The following is a 25,468-nucleotide window of genomic DNA, read 5'->3' on the forward strand; positions in this document are numbered from 1 at the left end:
TGGGGTGTCCCACGCGCTTACTTTAAATCCTCCGGGGTGAGCAAGCGATGCGGAGGGCGTCAGCATCACGAAACGTTACGCGTCTTAGATCAGAAGAGGTGGTAGAACGGAAGCTGACCGTGATAGGCCTGTAACTCTTGATTTCGGTTAAAGAGTTTTACGTTGTCGAGACGGACGTGACAGGGGCCCTGGAAGTCGGCATTTGCTATCGGCATTGAGCACTTCAAGGTGAAGATAGACAACCTCAAGTTTTAACCACAAGTCAGCGTATTCGCGGCGCTACCAAGTGAACGCTCACCTGTACATGAACAAGGCTTCGATATATACCCAGAGTCTTGATGCTAGTGCCATTCTTGCAGTATTATCGATGCGGCGAGGGCGGATAGAGAAACCAGAATGAAGTTAGCAGTACCTCCAACCTGGCGCTCAGTGAGTGCATATATGCATTCAGAAAATAGTGAACTACTTGGAAATCGCTCAAATGACCCTACACAAATCTCTTCCAGCCCCATCAGATCGTTGAACATGAACACAAATGTCATCAAACATTAGACAAGAAGTGAAAAAAGGAACACCTCAAGTACTTCGCTTTCCCCAGCCGGAGAAGAAACCACCAACACTAGACGAAGGCGCATGAATTGCTTTTTGCGGTTCTGGACTCTGGATTATTGGCGGCGTGGTGCTGAGCATGGCGACGGAATCCGTTAGCCGAGGACTAGGTGACAAGCCTCCGCCGCTGATGATCTTGCGCAGCGCGTCAAGTTTGCCCTTTGTTTCCTCGAGCTCTTGGCGAGCGATGGCTTCAGCTGTTTTCGAATTTACCAAATCGAGCAGAAGGGCCTCATGAGACTGTGTCTGTTCAGTATTCGATGCTGCCATCACATTCTGGGTCAACAGGCTGCTGCTTCGCTTGTTGAATGGCAACGAGGAAGATCTGGGTGTGTCTGGCTTCCCAAGCCTGAACTCGCGGAGGCCTTTGCCTGGAGCGGGAAGCTTCAGCTCGATCTCAGTCTTTTCACTGATAGGCGTGTACAGGTCAGAGGGCGATTCAGGGACGGGACTTGTTCTCGACCTCCGATCTTGGATTTGTCGTTCGAGGCGCTGCTTATCCTTGTGTGAGTCCTGGATTCTTTGTCGGGCTTCCTTCAGCTCTTCTCGGAGGCTATTGTGCTCTGCTTCTCGCTCGTCCAGTCGTCTCATGAGGTCCTGACATCTCGTCGCTTCGGTCTCATGCTTCTCCTTCCATTCTGCAGCAGCATCTCTAAGCTGATGCTTTGTTTGAATGATGGAGATCCTGCGTGACGAAGTAGGTGAAAATTGCTCTGACGCCTTGCTAATGAGGTCCTCAACTTCATTATCGGCTCTCGCTGACTCTTCGTCGCAAGTCGATTGTCTCCGATCTCCTCGTTGCTTCCGTAGTTGCTGCAACAGAGAGGTAGCGAGGGTTCTCTCTTCTTCCCGTTCTTCTCTTTCGCGTTGCAACTCTCGAGCAAGTTCCATCTGCTGGTGCTGCAACTTTCCTAGGGCCGTCAAAAGATCCTCAATTTGACTGTGCAGACCTCGGTCGGAAGAATTGACCATGTTTGCAGAGGGTGTGTCGGATGATGCAAGTGAGATGACTTCACTCTTTACCCTGCCTACATCAGATAGTTCTGTCGGAGCGGTACTTGTCTCTGATGAGACTGTGTCGATAGATGTCATTGTTGAAGTCAAACTATTGCCGGAAGAAGTCTTGCGTAAGGTAGAAACAGTGACAGTGTCCCCTGGAATCTTCAAGCTCAAGTTTGACTTCGACGACTGGTGACTTGAACCTGCCCAAAACCGGCCGAGCAGGGAAGCTGCTGCTGATTTCAATGGAGAAGGTGCGACTGCCACCTGTGACTTTTTGAATTCTGTTTCCAGATTCTGAAGGCTTTCGCGAGAAACGAGGTTCGTCAGAGACGTGAAATCTTGCACCATGTCGTCAGCATGTTGTGCATACGTATCCCACAAGCTTCTTGATAGCAGAAACTGCATTGCGTCCTCAAATTCGGAAAAGGCAAGCAGTTTCTTCTGGTTCCTTTGCATGAGCGACAGCGCTACACGCATCAGAGTTTCCGTCGCACCTTCTGCGAGAATGATGTCGTAGATCCTCAACAACATCGGCAGGGGACATGTGACAGCGAAGAACGAGAGGAACCACTGTGACACGTACAATGGCTCGACGCTCAAACTGGATAGATGTGCTGATAGCGCGGGCAGATGCTTGGTGAGCAGGACCTGGAACTGGTAGATGCGCATGTGCAGACCGGCCAGATCTGGAGTGTAGCAGGAACGAAGGTCGTAGTGTTCCATCAACCGCACCAAGACTGCAAAGGCTTCTGCTTCGCCCATATGCATCAGTAGAGGACCGACTACAAAGCCTAAGCCTTGACAATAGCCAATCTTTTCATCGTACAAGCTGAAAGCCTTCAAGACTCTTCTCAGCATCTGCTGTCCTTCGCCATCTTTTTCTCTGAACATGTCCACGTTAGGGAAGCTCCTACCTACGTCTTTTCCTATTAGACCGTCGTAGGGGCTTGGTTCGATGGAGAGGCGTTGGAAGTCTTGGTGTAGCTGAGGGTCGTGAGCACCAGCGATGCTTGGCCATACGACGCCTCTGAGTGGCGGAGGGACACCGCCTCGAATCTTGTTCGATGTCAAGGTTGGCAGTCTTTGGACGGTTTGGCGGTAGTCCTGGACTAGAGCAGCCCAGAATTCGAGTTCGGTCATGGCGGGAGCGGGTATTTGGGAATATCGTAAGGACTGCCTCTGGGGCGCGGTAACCAGTCTCTTGAGGCCGTGTACTGACATTGGCCTCGTATCTGTGCGAGTGGGTTTCGGTGGCAGCCCCGATTTTGGATCTGTTGCAAGGGCATCATTTTCCTGTTCGAGTCTCGCCAGAAGAAGGGCAGTCGACTGTTTTATGTCAGCCATATCCTGGAGCATGTCATAGCTAGTCTTCTTACCTCGTCGGTAGCATCATCCTTCACTTCCTGCTCCTCGGTTCTCTCCAAGCCTTCCCAATCTACCGAGTTTGAGGTGCTCGAAGCCTGTGAACTCCCGCTGGAGGAGCGGGACGAGGTCCTCGACAAGGAAGAAGTAGCAACACTCGTGCGCGAGTTCTGCTCGGCTATGGCCCTGTTGAGCTCCTGTGCAGAGGCTTGGAAGGTTGCTGGCTCGGCTTGCAAATTGGCATCGGATAGGCGTACGGTGACCATCGAGTCTGTGGGTAGTGGGATGTTCTCTGGATTTGTCTCCTGCATCTCGTCAAGCACTGTAGCCTCCTCCTCAAGTGCAACTATCGACGGTTCCATTTGTGCGGTCATGGTGTGGAATTGCTATGTCTGTTTAGGTGGGATTAATGGTCGTAGAGCCAGTATATTTGATCAAGGCAGAGCAAAAGAGTGGTGCTCTGTATGTGCAGTAAATGTTGAAGGAGTGACGGTTCGCAATGCTCGCCTGCGAGACCACGAAGCAGAAGTTTGACAGCGTCGACGACGAGGAGAGGAAGAGCAGAATCGTGAATTGGAGGTGTCGATATCTGCTCGTCGCTGCAAGCGCAGGTGGTGCCGATGCAGGTCGCGAGGCAGGTGCAGCGCGGGTCTCTTAGTGGTGCTAGACTTGGCTGGGGTCTCTGGTGGCTTGCTTATCGAGGTTCGTGCAGGACCGGCGTCAGGGGTTTGAAACTCTGCTTGACCAATCTACTGATTCGATACGGAGCATTCAATCACTTCACCTCGTTGATCGCCTCGAGCAATTGCTTGATTTAAGGTAGTCTGAATTCCTCATTGTGTCCGAGGACCATGGACCGTGCACCGGTCGAACCTCTGCCATAAGCTCAGGTTCTTTGTTGACGACCCTGAGCAGAGACCTGCCATGACGGTGTGTCTGGCTTCGAAACTGCGAACAAAGATGCGAATCGAAACCTTGAGAGACAGTGGAGATTGCACGTGGAACATGGAAAGGACAATACCTTTTGACTGCTTCCTCAGTCGTGAGTGACGAGCTTTCCTCGTCGGATGAAACCATCCGAGTCTAACCTTTGTGTTTCTCGACCTACTACGGGAACACACCAAACCATGCCTCTGCCACAGTTAGTAAGCCTGACTCTACAGTATCAAGGTAATCATTCGTGGGAGAACCTCTGTTGTACAGCTTGTAATACCCTGAGCACGCGAAACGTGTGTAACGCCGTACAGTACTGTAACTTGCAATGCCCATATGCACTCGAGCTCGAGGGCGACCTTCCGGGCGCTGCACGACTTACCTGCATGTGTTAGAATGCCTCAGGCAGACAACTTAGATCCCTGTTCGAGTAGAAAACACGCCTTCGGAACCTGATTGGGCAAGAACCCCCGGCCGAAAAAGGGTCAAGTGCCGCTAAGATTTCCAGAACACGCTAACCGAATAACGTACAGTAAACACGAACGCGAGGCGACTCGTTTCAATAACGTATCACGCCTCGTTACCTACTGCTCTACAATACGATGAAGTGATGTGTCGCCGTTGCAGCCTCGACTCTCCTAACAATACTCCCTACTAAGTACCTTCCTGTTCGATCGATCGTCCTAATTGTCCCGGTATTATACCTTACTTGAGACTACTCCAATATTGCGACAACTTACCATCGATGATACAAGATGGAGGACGATTCGGAATTCGGAGTCATGTCCGACGGCTCAGACTTTGCTCCCAAACCGAAGGTGAAGGCAAAGGCCACAAAGTCAGCACCCGCCAAAGAGAAGGCGCCTAAAAAGGCTGCGCAACCAAAGGCTGTGAAACCTGCGAAGCCTACGAAATCCAAGGCCACAGTACCTAAGAAGCGCGTTAAGGACGAAGAGAACGAGTCGGCCGACGAAGCTGACAATGCCTTCGACGATGAGTCTTTACTCAATGACACCCCGCCCAAAGCCAAAAAGCAGAAGCTCACCACCAACCCAGTGAAGAGCCCTCATCAGAAGCCGCTTGCCGAGTTGATAAACGAAAACATGGAAGCCACTGGAGAGTCGCCGAAACCAAACAAGAAGAAGCGCGTATCAGAGCAATACCAGAAGTTGACACAACTCGAGCACATCATAAAACGTCCCGATACCTATGTTGGCTCGACAGAAAAGACCGAGAAGCAGACATGGGTCTTCAACACGGAGACGAATAGTATGGAGTTCCGAGAGATCTCATATGTACCGGGTCTCTTTAAGATCTTCGACGAGATCCTGGTGAATGCTGCAGACAACAAGCAGAACGATGCTAGCATGAACGAGATTAAGGTCACCATAGATCGGGACCTGGGCGAAATCAGCGTGCACAACAACGGCAAGGGTATTCCCATAGAGATACATTCAAAGGAGAAGGTCTACATTCCAGAACTCATCTTCGGTCACTTGTTGGCTGGCTCCAACTTCGACGACAACCAGCAGAAGGTTACGGGTGGTAGGAATGGTTACGGCGCAAAACTATGCAACATTTTCAGTACAGAATTCTCCATCGAGACCTGCAGCAAGTCCCACAAGAAGAAGTACAAGCAGACCTGGACTGACAACATGTCCAAGATGGGCAAGGCCAAAATTGCTGATACAAATCACAAGGACGACTACACTAAAGTCACTTTCAAGCCAGATTTTGCCAGGTTCGGCTTGGATGGCTTGGACGATGATCATGCCGCTCTCTTCACCAGAAGAGTCTACGATCTATGTGGTACCATTCAAGGTGTCAAGGTCTACCTCAATGGCTCCAGGTTGCCCATCAATGGCTTCAAGAAATACATTGAGCTGTACACCAAAGCCATTAAGAAAGAGAGAGGAGAAGAGGCCAAGAATGACTCGAGCGAAATCATCACTGAGAAGTATGGCGATCGGTGGGAAATTGGCTTCGCTGTTTCCGACGGCTCCTTCCAGCAAGTCTCGTTCGTGAACTCCATTGCAACCACTGTGGGTGGCACACATGTCAACTATGTTGCTGACCAGATTACCAATAAGCTGGCCGATATCGTCAAGAAGAGAAACAAGGGCGGTGCCCAACTCAAGCCAAATCAGATACGGAACCATATCTTTGTCTTCGTCAACTGTCTGATAGTCAACCCAGCCTTCAGCTCGCAGACGAAGGAGCAACTGACTACCAAGGCCAGTCAATTCGGCAGCAAATTCCAGGTTTCGGACGACTTCATGAAGAAAGTACAGAAGACAGAGGTCATCACCAACATCTTGTCATTCGCACAGCAGAAGGCAGATCAGATCTTGAAGAAATCTGATGGCAGTCGTCGAAGTCGAATGCACGACCCGAAGCTCACCGATGCCAACAAAGCTGGAACTAAGGACGGTCACTTGTGCACTCTCATTCTGACAGAAGGTGAGTCGGCCAAAGGTATGGCAATGGCAGGCCGAGCAGTCGTCGGCGCAGACCTGTTTGGTGTCTTCCCACTCCGAGGTAAACTCCTCAACGTTCGGGACGCGTCAATCGATCAGATCAGCAAGAACAAAGAAATTCAGAACATCAAGAACTTCCTAGGGCTTCAACACAAGAAGACCTATACAGACACGAAAGGTTTGCGGTACGGCCATCTAATGATCATGACCGATCAAGATCACGATGGTTCCCATATCAAAGGTCTGCTCATCAACTTTCTGCAAGTCCAGTTTCCCAGCTTGTTGAAGCTGCCAGATTTTCTCGTCGAATTCATCACCCCTATCATCAAGGTCTACAAAGGAGATTCGCGCAAGCCTACCAAGTCCCGAGCCTTCTACACTATGCCAGAATATACCGCTTGGAAAGAGGCACATCACGCTGAGAAAGGCTGGGAGCACAAATACTACAAAGGATTGGGAACCAGCTCAACCGAGGAATCACAAGAGTATTTCAACGACCTCGATAGACATCACAAGGACTTTGATGTGATGAAAGATGAGGAGGCAGAGCTGATTGAATTAGCCTTCTCAAAGAAGAAAGCAGATGAGCGAAAGGAATGGCTTCGACAGTTCAAGCCAGGTACTTTCTTCGATTACTCCGTTAAAAAAATCACTTACAGTGATTTCATCAACAAAGAACTGATCCTCTTCTCTATGGCTGACAACATTCGTTCGCTACCATCCATCGTTGATGGATTGAAGCCCACACAGCGGAAGATCATGTACACCTGCTTCAGAAGAAATATCAAGAAAGACATGAAAGTGGTTGAGCTGGCAGGTTTGGTCTCTGGTCTAACTGCTTACCACCACGGCGATGTCTCCTTAGCGCAGACCATCGTTGGTCTCGCGCAATCATTCGTCGGATCCAACAATGTCAACACTCTCGAGCCGGCTGGTCAATTTGGTACTCGTCTACAGGGTGGTGCTGATGCTGCTAGCGCTCGATACATCTACACTCGACTGTCCCCCTTTGCTCGCAAACTCTTTCACCCTGCCGATGAGCCTCTGCTCACATACAACACTGATGATGACAAGACCATCGAGCCAGAGGTATACGTGCCTGTCGTGCCGCTTGTTCTCATCAATGGGAGCGAAGGTATTGGGACTGGTTGGAGTACTTCCATTCCAAACTACAATCCTGAAGAAATTGTTGAGAATTTGAAACGCAAGATGCGAGGACAAGATTTTCTGCCCATGAAACCGTGGTTCCGCGGGTTCAAGGGTGAAGTGTCTCAAGCTGCTCCAGACCGCTGGAAGTTTTCAGGTATTGTCAGACAAACAAGTGACAACGAGGTTGAGATCTCAGAACTGCCCGTCCGTGTTTGGACACAAGACTTCAAGGAGAAACTGGAAGAGATCATCAAGGCCGAGAAACTGCCTTCCTGGATCAAAGACTACAAGGACTACAACACACATCAGGATGTCAACTTCACTGTCCAGCTAGAGGACAAACACATGGCAAATGCTCTCGAAGAAGGTCTTGAGGAGAAATTCAAGCTTTCGAGGACGCTAGCAACCACCAATTTGGTAGCTTTCGACCCTGAAGGCAGGATTACGAGGTATCCGTCAATTGAGGCTATTATGGAAGAGTTCTATGCGTACCGACTGAGATTCTACCAACTTCGAAAGGATCATATGCTTCAGGAGCTCAACAGAGAGTTGAAGAGATTTACTAATCAAGCCAGATTCGTCCAGATGATCATCGATGGCAAGCTCACTATCTCGCGCAAGAAGAAGCCCGTGCTTATTGCAGAACTGAAGAAGCTCGGCTTCGATGCCTTCCCCAAGAAGCAGGACGCCAGCAAGGCGGGTGAGTTAGAGCGTACTGTTGAAGAGGAGGATGATGAGGCCGGTGACGATGAATCTCTGCAAGCAAGTTCTTACGATTATCTGCTCGGCATGGCTCTATGGTCACTGACGCAGGAGCGTGTCGAGCGATTGCAGCGACAGATGGGTGAGAAAGAGCAAGAGATCGACTCTCTTCTGGAGAAGTCGAAAGAGGATCTATGGGACGCAGACCTTGACGACTTCATTGCCGAATGGCGCTTCCAGCTCGAAGACGAAAAGAAGAGAGCAGGCCAGATTCGGAAAGGTAGGAGAACTTCGAAGAAGTTTGCCATGAGCAAGCCTGCTTCTAAGAAGCGAAAAGACGAAGACGACGACGACTTTGAAGAAGCCTCTAGAGCCCCAAAAGCGAAGAAACAGAAAGCGGCTGAATCGAAGCCCGCGGCTGCCCCAAAGAAGCAGACCACGTTGACCAACTTCCCAAAGCAAGAACCGAATGGCCCCAAGAAGTCAGTATCTGTCGACCCTAAATCCCTAGGAAGGAGACCCCTGTTTCCCCCGAAATCCCCACAAGGCATGAAGAAATTTGCTAACCCGCTCCGCCCCAGTGATGATAACGATGCTCCCATAGTATCAGCGAAGTCCAAAGTGAACGGCACCGCACCAGCGTCCAACTCAGCCTCACCCAAGCCCGAGCCTGACGACGAGGATGAGTCGACCATGGCTCTTTCGAAGCCAGCACGTGCAGCTACGAAGAAGAAGAACTACACGGTTGAAGTAGACGACTCCGACGAAGTCAAGTCCGAAAGCGAAGCGGAACAGCCAAAGATCGCCTCAAAGCCGGCTCGAGCTGCTGCTACGAAGCAGCCAGTGCTAGAAGATGGCTATTCCTCGGATAGTAATGGGGACAGCTTCCTAGGCGGGCTCGGCAACTTGGTCAAGGGCACCACTAACAGCAAGCCTGCCACTTCGGCGCTGTCCAAGAAAAATCCGGTGACCTCGGCAGCTTCAGCGCCTGCAACGAAGAAGCCCGCAGCGAAGCCAAAACCTGCACCAAAGGTCACTGAACTGTCTGACACTGAGATGCAGGATGTCGACGCTGACAAGGCTAACGATACATTTGATGTGAGCGACGAAGACGACGAGCCCATCAAGCCTACCAAGAAGGTGATGCCCGCGAAGAAGGCCAACGACAGATTCGATGTCAGCGATGATGACGATGAACCCATCAAGCCTACCAAAAAGACGGCACCAGCAAAGAAAGCCGCTGCCGCACCTACCGCAAAGTCGAAACCGGTCAAGGCTGCCGCAAAGAAAGCTGCCCCGAAGAAGGCGGAACCAGTACAGTCGCCTGCCTCAAAGGCGTACGCCAAGCGCCTCGCAAAGAAGAAAGTCGTCGACTCAGACGATGAAATGGACGATGTGGACGCCATGGCCGATGACATCCTTGACTCTCCAGATGCTTCGAACAACGACGAAGACGAGTCGATAGTGAAGCCGGCTGCGCGACCGTCGAGGCGGGCGGCGGCTACGACGACGAAGGCAAAGTACAAGTTTGATGAGTCTGATGAGGATGAGGGCGATGGATTTGATGTGGAGAGTGAGGCTAGCGAGGCGTTTAATAGTGATGATGATGATTAGACGACTTGGTGCATGGGGTGTGTGGTGTACCGGTTCCGGCATGATATTGGGAGGCAAAAGTTGAGCTGACGGTAGATGCTAGATATACAAGTATGAGAACTGCTTGGTGTTAGCAGTATGTACCAATAACGATGAAATGTTGTACAATCACATACCTAGATGAGACGTTTGTTGCGCACTGTGCACTGTCGCGCATGAGGTAGTCACAACTTGCTAGCACAGGATGCAGTAGCCTTACATGTGATGTGGTATCGTTCGCGTCGTCTACATAAGACTTATCTTACGTTCTTGAATTAAATTTGTACATGAGACAAAGCAAAAGCGCGGCCACTGAATTAACAGTCGTCTAGCTACCTACTTGTGCTGGTCTTATAGAGCTGGGTTCTATGCTCAAGCATGACACCCTACATGATGGCCGAAAGACTTCAGTGGTGAGTACTATGCTCGCCGACGTAGTTAAAACGGTTGACCTATTCCCTTGAACCAGCGAAGGACCGGGTCGGCGACATTGCCGGGAGTCTGACTATGCATAGACGTGGACACTGGGGTTTGAGGAGGTGGAGGGGCGGGAACGAAGGACTTCAGTAATACAAAGTGATGGCCAAGTATATGCCAAGGTCGATGTTACAGTAACAGATCCGTGCTCGGTGCCCTGAAGTCGTCGATAGAAACTACGTGGCTACTGTAGGGCTGCTACTGTACTGTAGATGGTCCGCAAGACGATTGCTGTGCTGGCTTCAGCACTGGGAGTAATTTGGCGATAGAATGAATAGTAGCATGTACTGTAAATATGCGAGTATCTGTACATTAAGTAGAGTCTTCTTGGTCTCGGTATTATGGTGGATGACTAGCAACTCGATAGTCCTCCCGACCTTTCGACTTCGACAGTGATCATGTAGTATGTGCTATGTGGCGTGGACTTTGTCCTGTAGCGGGAGTGGTGTAGTCGATATACACCACTTTGGTTCACCAGTCTCTCGTATCGAATCCCAAGTCACTCAGCCCGGCACGGTAGCACACAATATGAAAAGCGGCCCAGAAGGCTTCCTGCCACTCGTAAGAGCTTGTATCCCGCTTAGTTGAGGTCTACCTATCCAGAGAGCCAGCGCAGCAAAGACGCAAAACATCACCTCAGAGCTCGGCCGCCATAGGCACTCAGACAGCCCAGAAAATAGTGCTGGAGATGTCCGCACTGCCTAGAAACTCAGGTGGGCAAACCCGTTCGATGATTGTTTCCTGCACTGGCTCGCTCGGTAGGAGGCTTTGCGCCCTGCCAGCTTGGTCGACGCGCAGCTCCGGGGCGGGAACGCTCATCTCCGGGAACACAGTCTGGTTGTCTACTTGTTTTCAAGGTATACCATTTAGCTCAGTGGCTTGTTATTTGTATCCTAAGATAGGCGCACCTAATATGGTTCGTTAAAGGAGTCAGGCCATAGAGTGTCTTGGACCCCAAAGCAGCTGCTAGAGCCCGGAGAAGACCGTAACCATATTACTCGTGGTTGACTTGCACGACTCTTATGACTGCTCCGTCAACTTTTTCCAGGACTCGGTGGGTCGACACTTGCATGAAAATCACAATGGATATCGTGTAGGATGCGCAGACCCATTTGGTCTTGTCTACAGCGAGAAGTTGCCTATCATATATCCTTACTATCTGCATCCAATATGTGATTCGCCCCGAGAATGCGCGTCTTTTGCGGTATCTGGCATCGAAAGGACTGCCGTACATCGAGAAGGACTGACATACTGTACATGCCAGCCGTTGGTGGATCGATCCTCAGATTCTTCGTGAACCAGAGCCCTTAGCGTCCGGTTCGGGCAGCCCAGCCCTTTCATATGATGCATTGTAGCTTGGAGGCAAGGACGCCGCAAGCTCCTGATCAATCCTGGCGCCCAAACTGCCACCAGGGTCACCCTGCTTTGACAGCGCGTGCGCAGCAGTAAAAGTAGTCACTCGCACCGCAACCTCATCCATTTCCTGTCCTTTCAACAACCACTTCCAGTCGCCCAAAGCGCGAAAGACCACATATCCGTCTCTGCGGAAATGCATTCCGACTTCGACTTCCGCTCTCTTCGGAGCCCCTGTCAGTCTACTGAACACTTTCGCTGTTCGTTCGGCCGCTGTAGACAATGTCAGTATCCCTTCCTCGATCTGACCCCGCACGTGAAAGTCATCGTCGTAGCGGGAGGGACCTGTCGTAAACATAGCGGAACGACCTAGGGGGTCGATGATTGTGACCTCGTCTGGAAGACGCTGAGTGAATTGTTGTTCGAAAGTATCGCTATTGAAGAACCGGGTATGGGTATCGGGTGGCAGCAAATGAAAGGTGGTCTGACTGCCGACATCTCTGGGACGGACGACGCGGATGGCCGCGTTTGGCACGTCGGTGCTGAGGGTTGCAAGACGAGGGGCCATTGCTCGTTAACAGGTCGTAGCGGTGTGGCGGACTTCAACGTTTGAAATTCTGGCTGCTATAGAGTTATGGTATGACAAGGCCGTGTGCAGTAATGAGAGATGGCTTCGGCTCAGTGACTGTCGCGTCGTGTCTCTAAATAGAGATCAGCTACCTGTTTATTCGATCTCACATGAAGTTTTGGTTCCTGGAATTTAACATCGAAACGAAGCAAGCAGCCCTCGATGTACTTTTGTCATAAGCGTTCTACCCAGGTCGCACGAGCATATCTTCGTGTATTTATGCCTTGCCTTGGCGTTGGTTTCAAGGGCCACGAGTAATTTAGTAGTGCCCAAGCGAAAGTTCGTTCTGGGATGCCAGCAAGCTGCGAGGAACTTATCTTGGGGGGCCAAAACATGATAGCATTTCGCTTTGCTGGCTCGCATAAATTAGTGGTGCAGCCTAAGTCAATTTGTCGGGTAGAGGTAGACACGAATATGTCAGGCAGAATACAATGAAGTAAAAGAGTCTGCAAAAGAGCAAGGCAAGACAGGAGGGAAATGTGCTGAACAAGGAAGCAATTGCCAATCTGGAGGAATTTTCGCGCTCTTCTCCGGGTTCTATTGGGCGCCTATGGCGCCTACCAGTTAATCGTTTGACTTTTCGATTGGTGTAATGAACACGATAAGCCTGTGCCGTCAATATATTACCGGTGTCGCCCACCTAGAGTTTAGAGGTTCACGGACATCGCCGACACCAAGACTTAGGCTCTGCGAGCGCCCACAATAACTAAGCTTTAGTAGCTCCGAAGCCTTTCAGCCTGCACTTTGCCAGCCTAGCGATCTATTAAAGGCACAGGCTTCCGCTTCACCAATCACTACCTACTGTAGGTAGCAACGAACATGCCAACCACCAAACTCGATCATTCCGTCCTTGTGACCCATGAAGTCTTGCTCTAGTCTCTCTTGCCTTTAGCTTTCTTCACCTGCATTGTGCTAACAAGATCCTCGAGACTCGTCGTCTCCTGTAACCTTGGCAGTCCCTTTCTCTGTTCGGCGGTGAGCACCTCCCCCAGCAAGCCATATTTTGCAGCGATGTCCTCCACCTTTCTCAGGAAAGCCGGCTGAAGCGTAGACAAATGCTGAGGTTGTTGCTTGGGAGTCGCCAGACCAACACCGCCATTCTTCGCTAACCACTCATCGAACACTTGACCCATGGCCTGCAGTTGTGCAGCAACCAGATCCTTCACCTCGTTATCTTGCTTCTGCTTGCCTGAGCACCGTGGATCAGCGACCTTAATGAAGCTGCATAGATTGAAGCCCACTTTAGAGATCTGTTCAAGAGCACTCATCTTGTGCGCGGTCCCCTTCTTCAGGTGAGGAGACCAGTTGTTGTCCTGCCAAATTGTGCTAAGCTGGCTAGCGAGGACCAGGCAAGCTTTGTTGACAGAATTGAAGCCGAAGTGAACGCCTTGCAATTCTTTTGCCAGTCGCCGACGTGCAAGAGCCAGAATCGTCGCGATGGACATGGGGGAAAGATGATTCGTCGCTTGGGCTAGCTTGTCCTGATTACGGATGTTGCCCATAATATCAACTTTGACTTGTTGTGGTGGAATGCCATCCGGACTTTGAGAGTCTGCGGCTAAGACGAGCTGCGTACGGTACGACCAGCTGTCATTTGTTTAGTTTTGATCAGCTATACGACCAAACAAAATCGCCGCTAGCGGCCAAGCACCTTCCTGATACGATGGCAGTTGAACAGCTGGTAACGAAGGAGTCTCGCCCTTGTCGAGTTTCTTGAATGCTTTCTTCGTTGGGACCCCGAGCGCATAGCACAGACGGTCAAAATAGTCCCATCTCTTTGCCTTGGTGGGCCGCGATCCTTTGAAGAAGACGTACTCACCAGATTGTTCGACCATCGACTCAAGATCCGACCACGTCTGCGATATGACACCCTCCTCCTTGCCAATGTTGTAGAGATTCGCAAGAACGGCGAGTACCCTGTAATGCATAGCTTCGTAGGACAACATAGAGGCGTTGCTAAAGCGGATAGAGTACTGTTCGATAGTGAACGGCGTCAAGCAAAAGGTAGCCAAGTGGTCTCCATGGTGTACCAGCTGAGCACGCTCTGCTTGAGCCAACGGTAGCATAGCCGGAATTGCATGCAAGACTTCCTGCACAAAATGGACGTTGTAGTTTTGAAATAGTTGGGACTTGCTGAGAAGGCGCTTTCGATACTCCTCGGTATCTGTAATACTGTCTTCAGCAAATGTACGCAACTGTTGCACAACGTTGGACAATTGTACTTCGCAAATCATCTGAGCCAAGACCTCGATGCGTAGTGCGAACGCAACCGCTAATGGGATGTCCGCGGGCCCATGAACCTGCTGCCGACGCTGATAGAGCCCAGTGAGCAGCCGCAGGAACTCGCCTTCGTGGATATAGTTCACGTCTAGTGCGAGACGATCGGTATTAGCATGCACTGTAGAACTGGAGCTGAATAACTCGATTTCGGCTTGAGCGTCAATCGAGGCATCGAAATAATCCTTGCTCTCATGCTTAAATCCCAGCTTCATGATCGTTTGGGTGATCTCCATCCTTGGCGATCGTAGGATCTTTGCTAGAATTTCTCGCATTCGGGACACTGGGTTCAAGGCGTTGTCACCAGTGCTTCGCTTGAGTGTCGCGTGGAAGCGTCTGTCCCATTGTTGAAGAGCTTTCTCGTTAGCACCCCGTGACAACAAGTCTTGGTTGAGCTGGTTCTCTTGTGTATGGAGGAGATCGATTGCGATGTTCGCAAGCAGACAAGCACCAGTAAGGCTCTGACCACCGAGAGAGTAACTGAAGAATTCGAGCAGAAGCGAGTTCACAGCAACCTCCATCTCTACTAGTAAGCAACATGTGCCGAAGGAGTACTCTTCTTCGAGTACCACCATATGATCTATAATAGGTATCGGACGCGTGACCGTGATCGAGGAAGTATTGGTGTTAACTTTTGGCTGAGGTCCTGGAGACTGTTTTTCAACGTCCTCACAAGTCTCCAAGCTCAACAACTCGAACATGTTTGTGACAGTCGCATCGTCCTTGTGCCCTGTAGGGTCTTTCTTAGTTGAGGTCTGCGCATCGTCGGGTCGCATCTTCTCCTTGAGCAGCATTATGGCGTTTCGCCAAACTTCAACAACATATTTGTGGTTTGCATTGGCTTTTTGCGCTGCCAGGTCGCCGGGCTTAGTATTTCTTCGAACCATCGCATACACTTTGATCGCTTGTCGAACAGGCTGAACAATTTACGAGCAATTCTTTCAGGAACTTTGGTGATGTCGTCGTTTGTTACGATGAGTTTGACTCGTGGAATGATCTCAGAGAGTGAGAGGGTCTTGCGGCGCGAAAAGCTGTTGGTTGTTGGAGCAAGACCTGATTTGCTATCAGCCTTCGATGGGTACGCAGCGACTGCGCTTGATTTCAGTGAAGAGTCTGCTGCATCGGCTTGAGATGCGCCTAGATTGGCCTGAGTGCTGAAAGCCTGATCGTATGATGGAGAACCATAGCAGATCCATGACGAGACTTCTGTCTCATCGTCCTTATATTGCAGGTAAGCTCCGAAGAGATGGCTCGCAAGCTTTGCCGTCATGTTTGCTGGTATACCAAGTCAAGCGATTGTATCAGCGTGCAGCGATTTTGCACGTGGATTCGGGGTTTGGGGTTGACAGAAAATAAGTTCGAAAAGAAGAGAAGTTGTTAGTTGGACTGGACTTTTACTGTAATGTTCGAGGTGCATTATGTGAACGCATTGACTGTGAAAAGGTAGTCCTTGATAGTGCTTGCACTGCTTAAGTGCATGGAACAGATTGTCACCCTCGACATTGCTAAGGATGAAGAATGCGTTAGAGCTCAATTCGTGCTGATGTGTTTGATGGTTTGTAACTCTTGCTGCAAACTCTTTTCCATGACCGCTCAGTTCTTCAACGATGTTGACAGTATTTGTGCTTCTGCCATCCAAGATGGCGATGAGAAGTTCAAGTTGTGCCATATTACTGTCGATTTCATGCTTGGTAGACTGTGATCCAGCCCAGGGCTTGTGGCAGTTGCGCTTGCATTGTCCTCGATCTGTGGGTCAACAAATCTCTTCTGTACGATATAGTGAACATAAGTCCGCTTACCATCGCTTCCTTGCGTTCACATTCTATGAGATCCAGCTTCAGCAACGATAAAGAGTTGTGGCTCCTTCATCTTGTCGGCCGTCGGGCCCAACTTCGTCTGCTTGCAACTTCTAATATATACCTCCAGCGAACAGTCGAATGATAGCATCACGTCTTTATCGTGCTGTTCGAGTTATCAATAAGCCGTCTCTTTCTCGCGGGATGCTCTCACAGCGCCCCAAGATGAGCCCTTCAGATTCTGGTAGCAATGATGTGGAGGGTCGTCAAATCGTCGTCGCTGACAAACTGGTCGCCCGAAGCAAATCGAGCTCGGGCATATGAGGTACCTAATCTGTTGCTGTCTTGCGAGGAAAGCACACAGGTTAGTGATCAATTCTCTGACAAGCTCCACCAGGGATGCAGCGAGCTGTCAGACGGGAAGAGAAAGGCAGGTAGCATGAAATGGAAACTAGTCGCAATTGTCAGTGGGCTTGCTCGACAGATGATTAAGGTATCTCGTCAGTATAGCAAGTCCCCGCGCATTCCAATCCGAGTCGTGGTAGGCACGAGGTGTGCATCTTCCGGAGAGCACAGCAGGCCTATGCTGGCTGATTCTGTACAGCACTGCGTGTGTACTTTGCACCTGATGCGTGCTTCCTGGCCGGGCAGATCGGCGCAACACTTGAGACGTCGCAGCCTGGCGTGATGTACGCGACAACTCTTGCTCTGAGAGAAAGGATCCTGTGAAGGTGGTTGAGCCTGTTCTGAAGCAAGCTGGCGCCGGGTCAGCTGCCAACTGAGGCTTTCAGGCATCAAAACGCCCTAAGTTTCTCGTCGACTCAAATCAACTTCTTCATAGCACCAGCAGGCAACATCAGCACCACTCATGTGCGATGTGTACAGGGCTCATCGAAGGAGGGTTCTATATCAAGAAGAAAGCCTCTGAAGACGTCACAACCACAAATCCCATCCTCAACCATGAATTTGTCCTCCCTCCCACCAGAGATCCTGTCTATGATCATCCGCCAACTTGACCAGAACGAACCGCATATCTATCAATTCATGCGTGTCAGTCGATTATTTCGCGATCTAGTGTTTCAGGAGCACTTCAAAGGGGATTCGAGAATTGAATGTGAGCGAGACTCTGCAGCAGCATGGCACGAAATGGTACGCCTCATGCACTGGGACGAAAGCTGGACGAGGAGGTGGGAAAGGCGAGACGAAATCTTCCAGAAACGTGATGCGATTGTTGATGGTGTCGTTTGGCACGTAATCGACCTCGGTGATTCTCCTCAGGGGCGTCGTTGCCATTCCTTCCGACATCCTGCCTCCGACGATGCAGAGCGAACCTAGAGCATGTGCCTCGGAAGTGGCCCGGTAGCAATGTTCTATATACGCCAACCATCTAAGTCTATCTGGATTGTATTATCGTAAGGTACGTTACTGAAGGGGATGCTACTAGGAAAGGCTCGGCTCGGCTCTTGAGGACTACTGGGAAGTTCAAGCGAAGAGGCTCTAGAACACCTCCGGATGGAAATGATACTCCAGGCCGCTGCCCTCCATCACACCCCTCAACGTATTCTCATAGCACAGTACCTGTAGCTGGTCTCGGGCAGCCTTGGCTCCGCAAAAGAAGACTCCCACCCTCTTCTTCCCAGCACCTAGCCTGTAAATCTGCTGCATGAACCTCATTTTCTCGTAGTGTTCGAAGAAGAGTTGCGAGTAATCTGGGCGGCCGGAATTGATGTTCGCGTCCATTTCTTTGCTGAACATATGGTCGAGCTTTTCCTTGCTTATCAGGTCCTTCTCCTTCATGCGTGTGATGTATACCTGAAGCCGGATACCGAGATTCTGGTTGTGCTCAGCTGTAGCAGTGGCTGAGAATGTGTCAGCGAACCATGGAAGCATCTCTTGACCTGGGACAGCCCAGTAGAAGTCGACAAATCGCGGCAGGATCCTCTCTCCTCCAACATGATACTGGCCCAGCCGTGACCGATTTCCGTCTGCACATGCCCACGGATGCCTTTTCTCTCTGTACATATGATCCAGGATCGCGCTGCAAGGCGTAACGCCGATGCCCGTAGCAATGACGATGCAATGATCATATTGATAGAACTGTTGGCAAGGTGCACCAAAAGGGCCATCGACGTTAACGATTTGAGGACCTTTGAGTCTCGAAAGTTCTTTTGTCCATTCACCAGACTTCTTGATGTAGAGGTAAAACTTTCCATCTCGACAACCACTGATTGTGAATGGGTGCCATTCCCAGGTAGAAATGGAAGGCATGCGGATGAGAACATATTGTCCAACCTTGTAGCTCCACCATCGTGACGCTTTCGTCTGCGGAAAAGAGAGCTGCATGACATCGTTGTTCGCCGGCTGTACTTCAGCGATTTGCCCCTTGCATATCCGAAGGAGTCGAGACATCTTCTCAAGTAGAATCAACGAAGTAGGCAATGCCAGCACAAAACCAAGTGCTGGATATTGCAGGAGGTTACCAGCACCGTGCAGCATGAGCAGGAAGATCATCGGGTAGATCAACAAGTGGCTGTACTGGAAGAGCTCGAAGCTCCATCTCCTTGCTGGCGGCGTGCTACATAGTACAATGAGGATGAAGATGACCAAAGCCACGATACCAGTCCAGCCTGGTAGCGAGAAGACGAAGGCGGCATATGATATCTCTTCGAACTTGTTACCGAGCAGCTCGAGGACGGCCACTCGAAACTTGGGATCACTGCCATGGACCAATGTGCCTGACACGTGTCCAATGGTGTGCAGAAGTGACAATACAAAGGCGCAGATGGCCATCCGGATGTGGAAAGACCGAAACTTGTCGAAGTTGATGACTCCAGAAAGGTAGGCTGAATTCCGAAGTAATGTGACTAGCCAGCGGGACATGCTGAGAATCAGAAAGAACAGTGTTGGGTAGAGTGCACCTGCACTAAACTTGGCGAGACCAACGCCCCATCCGAAAGCATTTTGAACTGCGACGTTGGTGCTGTATTTGTAGCATTGCCAGACACCGAATGTGAGTTGGAGGGCCACCACGAAAGCTGTAAAGATCCAGTCGGACTTGTTGACTCTCCATCGCGTGATAAGTCTCTGACGAATGCTGGGCTTCTTCGCGGTGTCCTCCACAGTCGACAGGTGCTGACCTGGTGATGGGAGCGAGATCGCAGCTGTCTGATAAATCTCTTGTTGTGTCGCAGCGTGGTTGGCGTACAAAGTTGATCGATCCGAAGTTGGCGGCCAGGAGAGGATGCGCTCAAAAGAAGCAGGCCGACCGTGCGGCTGCATTTCTGTATGTTAGAAAAGAACGTGAGGTGCGAAGGGCCCAGCTTCGACACCAGTAAACGAAAGTCACAGACTGCTTGAGAACGGCAAAAGAATGTACGGCAATGGGAAGGAAGGAAGAGATCATCAGCAAAACAAACCTTCTCTGGAGTACATCAAGCACAAGTGGATGCACGAGCAGACGCTCTTGCCTGGTGCCCCAGGTGTTCCCTAGGACGACATGAAAGCACTGTACCACGGTCATACCACTGCAAACACTGCCAAGTGCATGGTTTCACGATGATACCAACCCAGCTCGCCTGTGCACACGTGGTAAAGGTGCACGATCCTGAGATCAAGATACCCAGCACGCTGTCAGAGAGGGTTCTTACTCGGTACCCCCCGAGCGCGAGTATAAGTACCACTAGCGGGTTTCAACCTTCAACAGAAGACAACGATATCGATGGCCGAGCCTGCAGTTGCCTGATAGACGATGCATTGAATTACTAACGAAATGAAGGACGATGGGTTCCAAGACTTTTGGCAAGGAAGCAGAGACGCGATCGAGATTTGAAACAAGCTTCGGAGGTTTCCCGATACCAAGCTTCTCCTCTCTCCTCCGGGCTACGCATGCGAGGTCTCGAACACTCCTATCATAGATAGCCTCTTATCAAACCATGAAAGCGCTGGAAGCTATCGTTATCGCTGCTCAATAGTACGTGGTCTTGGTCGTCTTCTCTTTGTACGTCGAGGTATAATCATTCTCTTCGTCATCCCTTCGCCTACGACTCCTGCTTCTCATCCGTTGCGGCGCATACGTTGCATCATCACGATCCCTCCTATCATATTCATAGTCCCTCTCCCGAGGCTCTCGCCTGCTCCTCGAGCTATAAGCATAATCCATTCGATCGTCCTCCACATCATATTTGTTCAGATATTTGCCCATCATTGCGGCCTCAGCGCCGGGTCGCTCGTGAAACTTGCCCTCACCTCTATCATGGCCCCTAGCCTCCTCATCACGGAACGAGATGCTTCTCGAGCGGCGTCTCCGCAATCGTTCTTCAGGTGTGTATGAGCTCTCATTGAACATGGCTGAGCGCATGCTTTGCGCTCCCGCTCCAGACCGCGCAGTCATGGCGGTTGCAGCGTCTTCTCTTGGTGGTGACACCATGACGTAATCAGCCTCAGGAGGTGGTTTGGTGACTGTTGATGCTCGACCTCTGCCTCGGGGCGTGTCTCGAGGGAAGTCATCCCTTGCGTCTCGAGTTGTCGTCCTTTCGATGAAGCCCCACTCGTCCTCGTCCTGTCTTGTTGGGGCCCTCGAAGCGCCGTATCTTGGTGCTCTCGAGGGTAAGTCCTCTTCGTATATTCGAGCCGATGCCCTGGAGGGCGCCTCTCGTATGCTAGCCTGAGAGCGTGACGCGAGTGCTGTGGGCGCTCTATCTGCTCGGGCACCTGACATATATGGTCCATCGTCGTGAAGAGAAGGAGCTGAGCTACGGCCATCTCTGTCGCCATACTCAGCCATCCTCGGCCTGTAATTGTAGTCTCTAGGCGGTGGCCCTCGGCTATAGGTGTTGCGTGGAGGATCATCGTAATCGCCACCTCTGTAGCCTGCAAAGCCTCTGTCGGCTTCACGAGCACTATTGGGTGAGTAGACGTCGATCACATCAGCGTCTCGCATATCAACCACATAACCACCCCCTTCCCGGCGTGGCCTCAAAACCTCATAATCGCCTTCCATTGGCGCATACTCACGTCCTCCATATGGTCGACCAGAGGTACGAATCGAAGGCGGTGAAGCCTCATAATCGTCCCTTTCTCGGCGCTCGCGACGAGAGACTATCGGAGCTGGATCTACTGGTGGAGGCACTCTTGCCGCTATCGGTACTCTGCTCGTAGTCTCTGATTCTTTTTCTAAGCCAGCTGAAGTCACGGAATATGTTGTCTTGGTGGTTTCCGGTTTCGTCGTACCCCTAACGGTGTTCTTGCTAACATCGTCGTGAACTTCTCTTCTGCTAGGCCGATCATAGTCGCCGTACTCTTCGGCATGGCGATTGGCGTTACGCAATTTGACTTCAGCAACGTTTCTTTTCAGCTCGTCCCGGTCTTCAGGGTAAAGATAAGGATCGAGTGCCGTTGGTATCCGCCTTCGCGGGGCATCGTACCTGTCCACATCCCTTGGATCGGCCTCTTGGCTTCTGTAAGTCACTCTGTAGTCGCGCTCCATTTCGCTGCGCGGAACTCTTATCAAAGCCTGTGGTTTAACTCAACGGAAAGATTCGACCAGCGAGTGATTTTGCTCGTCCTTTCCCACGATGTTATACCTGGCGGAGCTTGCTAATGCCGTAGACAAGCGGCAGATTTCTGTAGAGCGAACGATATATGCACAGCGCACAAATATGCATGGGCGGTCTCAGTATGAGAAGAATATGTTCAAAGCACAAGCTGAATTGGTAGGCATGTAATGGCCCGAAACAGCGACGATGTCATGGTGCATGCGAGGCATTGCACAGGGTCATCGTACTCGTCCCAATTCACGGACGCGAACCTCCAGAATATTGCTGACCGCTTTCAAAGGCTTTGTGTGACATCTGCTCCATGCATATTCCAAGCCGAATATCCTGGCACGAAAATGCGTTCGTATCATGAGATCGAAAAGCTCTTCAGGATCGAAAAATGCACGGTGAGCATGGATGTACCGTAGTTTGTCCGTACTGCACGCGCCAACTTTTCGCAACATTAAAAAATGCCTCTTGTCAAATTGTTGTACATTACGTCCTATCTATAACTATTAATAATAATTTAATTCCGACTTTATATTCGTGATTAGCGCATCTAAATTAGTAATTTCTAAGTAATCCGATTATTTATATAATAAAAAGTAAGTCTTAAGTATAGCTAATAATCTCGGTAATAAGTATTATTTATTCGTTCTAAAAAGTATTAATAGTAAACTAAAGTTATACGAAATCTTATAATTACTTTATAAGAACGAGATTAATTATAGTTATTATACTTTATAGCGTCGTTTAGTACACTAAAGAGTTAAGTAAAGTATATTTAGTAACTTTAAGAGGCTATATAACCTATTAAGCGAATCCTTTTATACTCCTTAGTTATTAAACGATACTATTATAGCGACTTTATTATAATACGGATTTTATTTAATAAATCGATGAGTATAGTGTTTACGCTTATAAATAGAGCTACTTTATAAGCTAGTTAATACTCTAGCTAGGTAAGTATAATTACTTAAGTATTAAAATTAAGTTCGAGTAAGTATCGCTATAGGTATTACTTAAAACTATAGCTATAGTCTTATAATAATATACCTTTACGTTAATCGTAATTATATTACTATATAATAAGATATATAAAAGGCACTAGCCTAAGTTTAGCTAAAAGTAGACTAGCTAAGGACCTTTTATAGCTAGAAGTTAAGAAGATATAAAGCTATCTTTCTCGGTCCGAACTATATATAGTTATTTAACGATTATAATAAGCTAGTAGTTCGTTTTAATATCGGTATTTATAGCTATATTAATACTTATTCTAGGTACGTTATATACTTTTATATTAACCTAAGCTATAGGATATAAGTAGCTATTTATAAAGCTTTCGTACTAGTTATTAAAGAATAAGATTAGTACTCTAGATTTAGTTAATTAAACCGCGGAACTAAGGTTTTAATAATAACCGACTTTTAGTATACTCTTTTTAAAGAGTATTAGTATACCTAATTTAAGAACGATTTTCGTTTTAAAACTTATCCCCTAAGTAAGTCTTAGATCTTTAGAACCTTAGTTAAGAACGAGCGTATTAAAGCGTTATAGTATCGTCTTCTTATAGTATAGTTTAGTCTATAAATAATAAGTATTCCTAAATAATAAATTAAAGTTTCTTTAACTAATAAAAATAAGCTTATTTTAACTAGTTACAGTTTATTAACTAATATAATAAATCTAATAGCGATTAAGTAGTACTTTAATTTATCTTTATATCTTTAATCTAAAGTAAGATCTTTTAGTAGGTTATTATATATAACTAATATAATATTAAATAATAAAAAGAGTAGCCGTATTACGTTACCGGTATTTTAGAAAAAATCTATAGTAAATTTAGTAGGTTTCGTTCTTTAATCGAAGGCGCTAAAGAATAGTACGGCTTCCGGCTAAGCTAAAGTATTCTAGATATATAGCTTAAAGCACTAAACGACTTTAGTAAGTTCTTAGCTAATTAATTAAGTAGTTATTTTACACTCGTAAATTATAGATTTTAATAGTATTCTTACCTCTAATACTTAGTAGTAGTATTAGAGGTTACTTTAATACTATAGAAAAACTAATATACTAGAAGCTTTCGAATTTATTAACGCTCTTAATAATAACGAATATAAGGTACCTATATAATACTAGTAACTTTAAAGTATAATAAGGGAATATATTAATACTAGTAGTTAATTAAAGCTAGCTCTAGTACTATATAACGGGTATAAGTTTATTGTTCCGTAATTAAGTAATTTACTAATACAAGAACGATATATAGTATTAAGATAATACGAAAAGTACACTCGCTAACGTAGTTAAGTTATTTAAGTTAAAAGATTTAATCCTATAAAGTAAGAATCTTATTATAAATTATATCTAGAAAGCTATACTTTTAATTAGTTAGTGTATTTAATTAGTTATATATAATGTAAAATTATATAATATAAAATTACGTGATTTTATATTATATAATTTTATATTCCATTATAACGCACCGCATATAGGCTAGGGCTATTAGGCTAATAACCACGGGAACACGCACTCTAGCGTAGGTAAGATATAACACACCGCAAAGGCTGTATAGAGGAGCTAAACCTAATTAGGAAATAGCGATGTTGGGAATATAGCTATATTATAATATTACTAGTATTCTAATATTGCGTATTACGAATATATATACGAAGTTATTTTATAGTTAGTTAGATACTCTTCTAACTTCTATAGTTAATCTCTAATCTAAGTTTAACCTAGTTTAGTAGAAGTTTATTTATACTATTCTGTATTCGTGTTCTATAACACTTACTATAGTAACTAACTATACTACCTATTCTAGAGCTACCTTTGTTATACTTTAGGTGATTTAGAGCTTATAATAAATACTTTAGCTAAGACTATACTAACTTAACTCTCTAAATTAACTACTATTATTATACTAACTTCTTATACTTCTAAAGTACCTATAAAGAATAAGATTCGTCAACTTAACCTCTACGTTATAATACGGTACTAAGAGGAATATAATAAGCTAATCCGTAAGTAAGTAAATAAGTAAAAGGTATTCTTATACGAACCGTACTTTATAATTAATAATAAGCTTTAGATATTATAATAGTTAATTAAGACGTATACTAGTATACTCTTAGCTAAGCTACTTAATAATTAAATAGCTAAAGAGTTTACTAAGTAGCTTAACGAAGCTACTACTTATAAGATATAAGAAATATTTCTTTATAGTATAGTACTAACTAAGTATAGTAGTTTAAGTAACTATTCTTTCTCTAAATAAGAAACTAGCCCCTTCCTTAAAGCTACTAAGTATTATTACTCTTATATAGTATAGATATAGGGTGTAGATATACTAGTAACTAGTTAAGAATAACTCTTTAGTAATAAGTAAATTTATTAAGAAGAATTTACGAAGGGTAGGCGCTACTAAGACTCTCGTAGTTAAGGCTAATTCTAGAGTAGTTACCGATTACCTACTATCTATAAAGGAAATAAACGAGTAATACTTCGGCTTTTCGATCTATCTACTTAGTAAGGGCT

At 47.8% G+C, this 25,468-nt stretch overlaps 6 protein-coding genes across 6 annotated transcripts; 1 reads left to right on the forward strand and 5 right to left on the reverse strand.

Annotated features, from left to right (window-relative positions):
- Window positions 1-576: 576 nt before the first annotated feature.
- Window positions 577-3,347, reverse strand: PMZ80_010594 (uncharacterized protein; the record flags this gene model as incomplete). The annotated part of the gene is made up of 2 exons (XM_064878983.1): window positions 577-2,937; window positions 2,988-3,347. 2 exons carry the CDS (start codon window positions 3,345-3,347, stop codon window positions 577-579), a joined length of 2,721 nt encoding a protein of 906 aa, XP_064725144.1.
- A 1,314-nt stretch (window positions 3,348-4,661) lies between these two features.
- Window positions 4,662-9,848, forward strand: TOP2 (DNA topoisomerase 2; the record flags this gene model as incomplete). The annotated part of the gene is made up of 1 exon (XM_064878984.1): window positions 4,662-9,848. The coding sequence occupies one exon, from the start codon at window positions 4,662-4,664 to the stop codon at window positions 9,846-9,848; it is 5,187 nt and encodes a 1,728-aa protein (XP_064725145.1).
- Window positions 9,849-11,625: 1,777 nt separating this feature from the next.
- PMZ80_010596 (uncharacterized protein) lies at window positions 11,626-12,264 on the reverse strand (the record flags this gene model as incomplete). Its single annotated transcript, XM_064878985.1, has 1 exon — window positions 11,626-12,264. The coding sequence occupies one exon, from the start codon at window positions 12,262-12,264 to the stop codon at window positions 11,626-11,628; it is 639 nt and encodes a 212-aa protein (XP_064725146.1).
- Window positions 12,265-13,196: 932 nt separating this feature from the next.
- PMZ80_010597 (uncharacterized protein) lies at window positions 13,197-15,871 on the reverse strand (the record flags this gene model as incomplete). Its single annotated transcript, XM_064878986.1, has 3 exons — window positions 13,197-13,882; window positions 13,976-15,518; window positions 15,575-15,871. The coding sequence occupies 3 exons, from the start codon at window positions 15,869-15,871 to the stop codon at window positions 13,197-13,199; spliced, it is 2,526 nt and encodes an 841-aa protein (XP_064725147.1).
- Window positions 15,872-17,894: 2,023 nt separating this feature from the next.
- PMZ80_010598 (uncharacterized protein) lies at window positions 17,895-19,676 on the reverse strand (the record flags this gene model as incomplete). The annotated part of the gene is made up of 1 exon (XM_064878987.1): window positions 17,895-19,676. One exon carries the CDS (start codon window positions 19,674-19,676, stop codon window positions 17,895-17,897), a length of 1,782 nt encoding a protein of 593 aa, XP_064725148.1.
- A 685-nt stretch (window positions 19,677-20,361) lies between these two features.
- PMZ80_010599 (uncharacterized protein) lies at window positions 20,362-21,882 on the reverse strand (the record flags this gene model as incomplete). The annotated part of the gene is made up of 1 exon (XM_064878988.1): window positions 20,362-21,882. One exon carries the CDS (start codon window positions 21,880-21,882, stop codon window positions 20,362-20,364), a length of 1,521 nt encoding a protein of 506 aa, XP_064725149.1.
- Window positions 21,883-25,468: the final 3,586 nt, after the last annotated feature.

This window comes from Knufia obscura, assembly GCF_036327395.1.
Source record: "Knufia obscura strain CCFEE 5817 isolate CBS 148926 chromosome Unknown scaffold_19, whole genome shotgun sequence".
NCBI lineage: Eukaryota > Fungi > Ascomycota > Eurotiomycetes > Chaetothyriales > Trichomeriaceae > Knufia > Knufia obscura.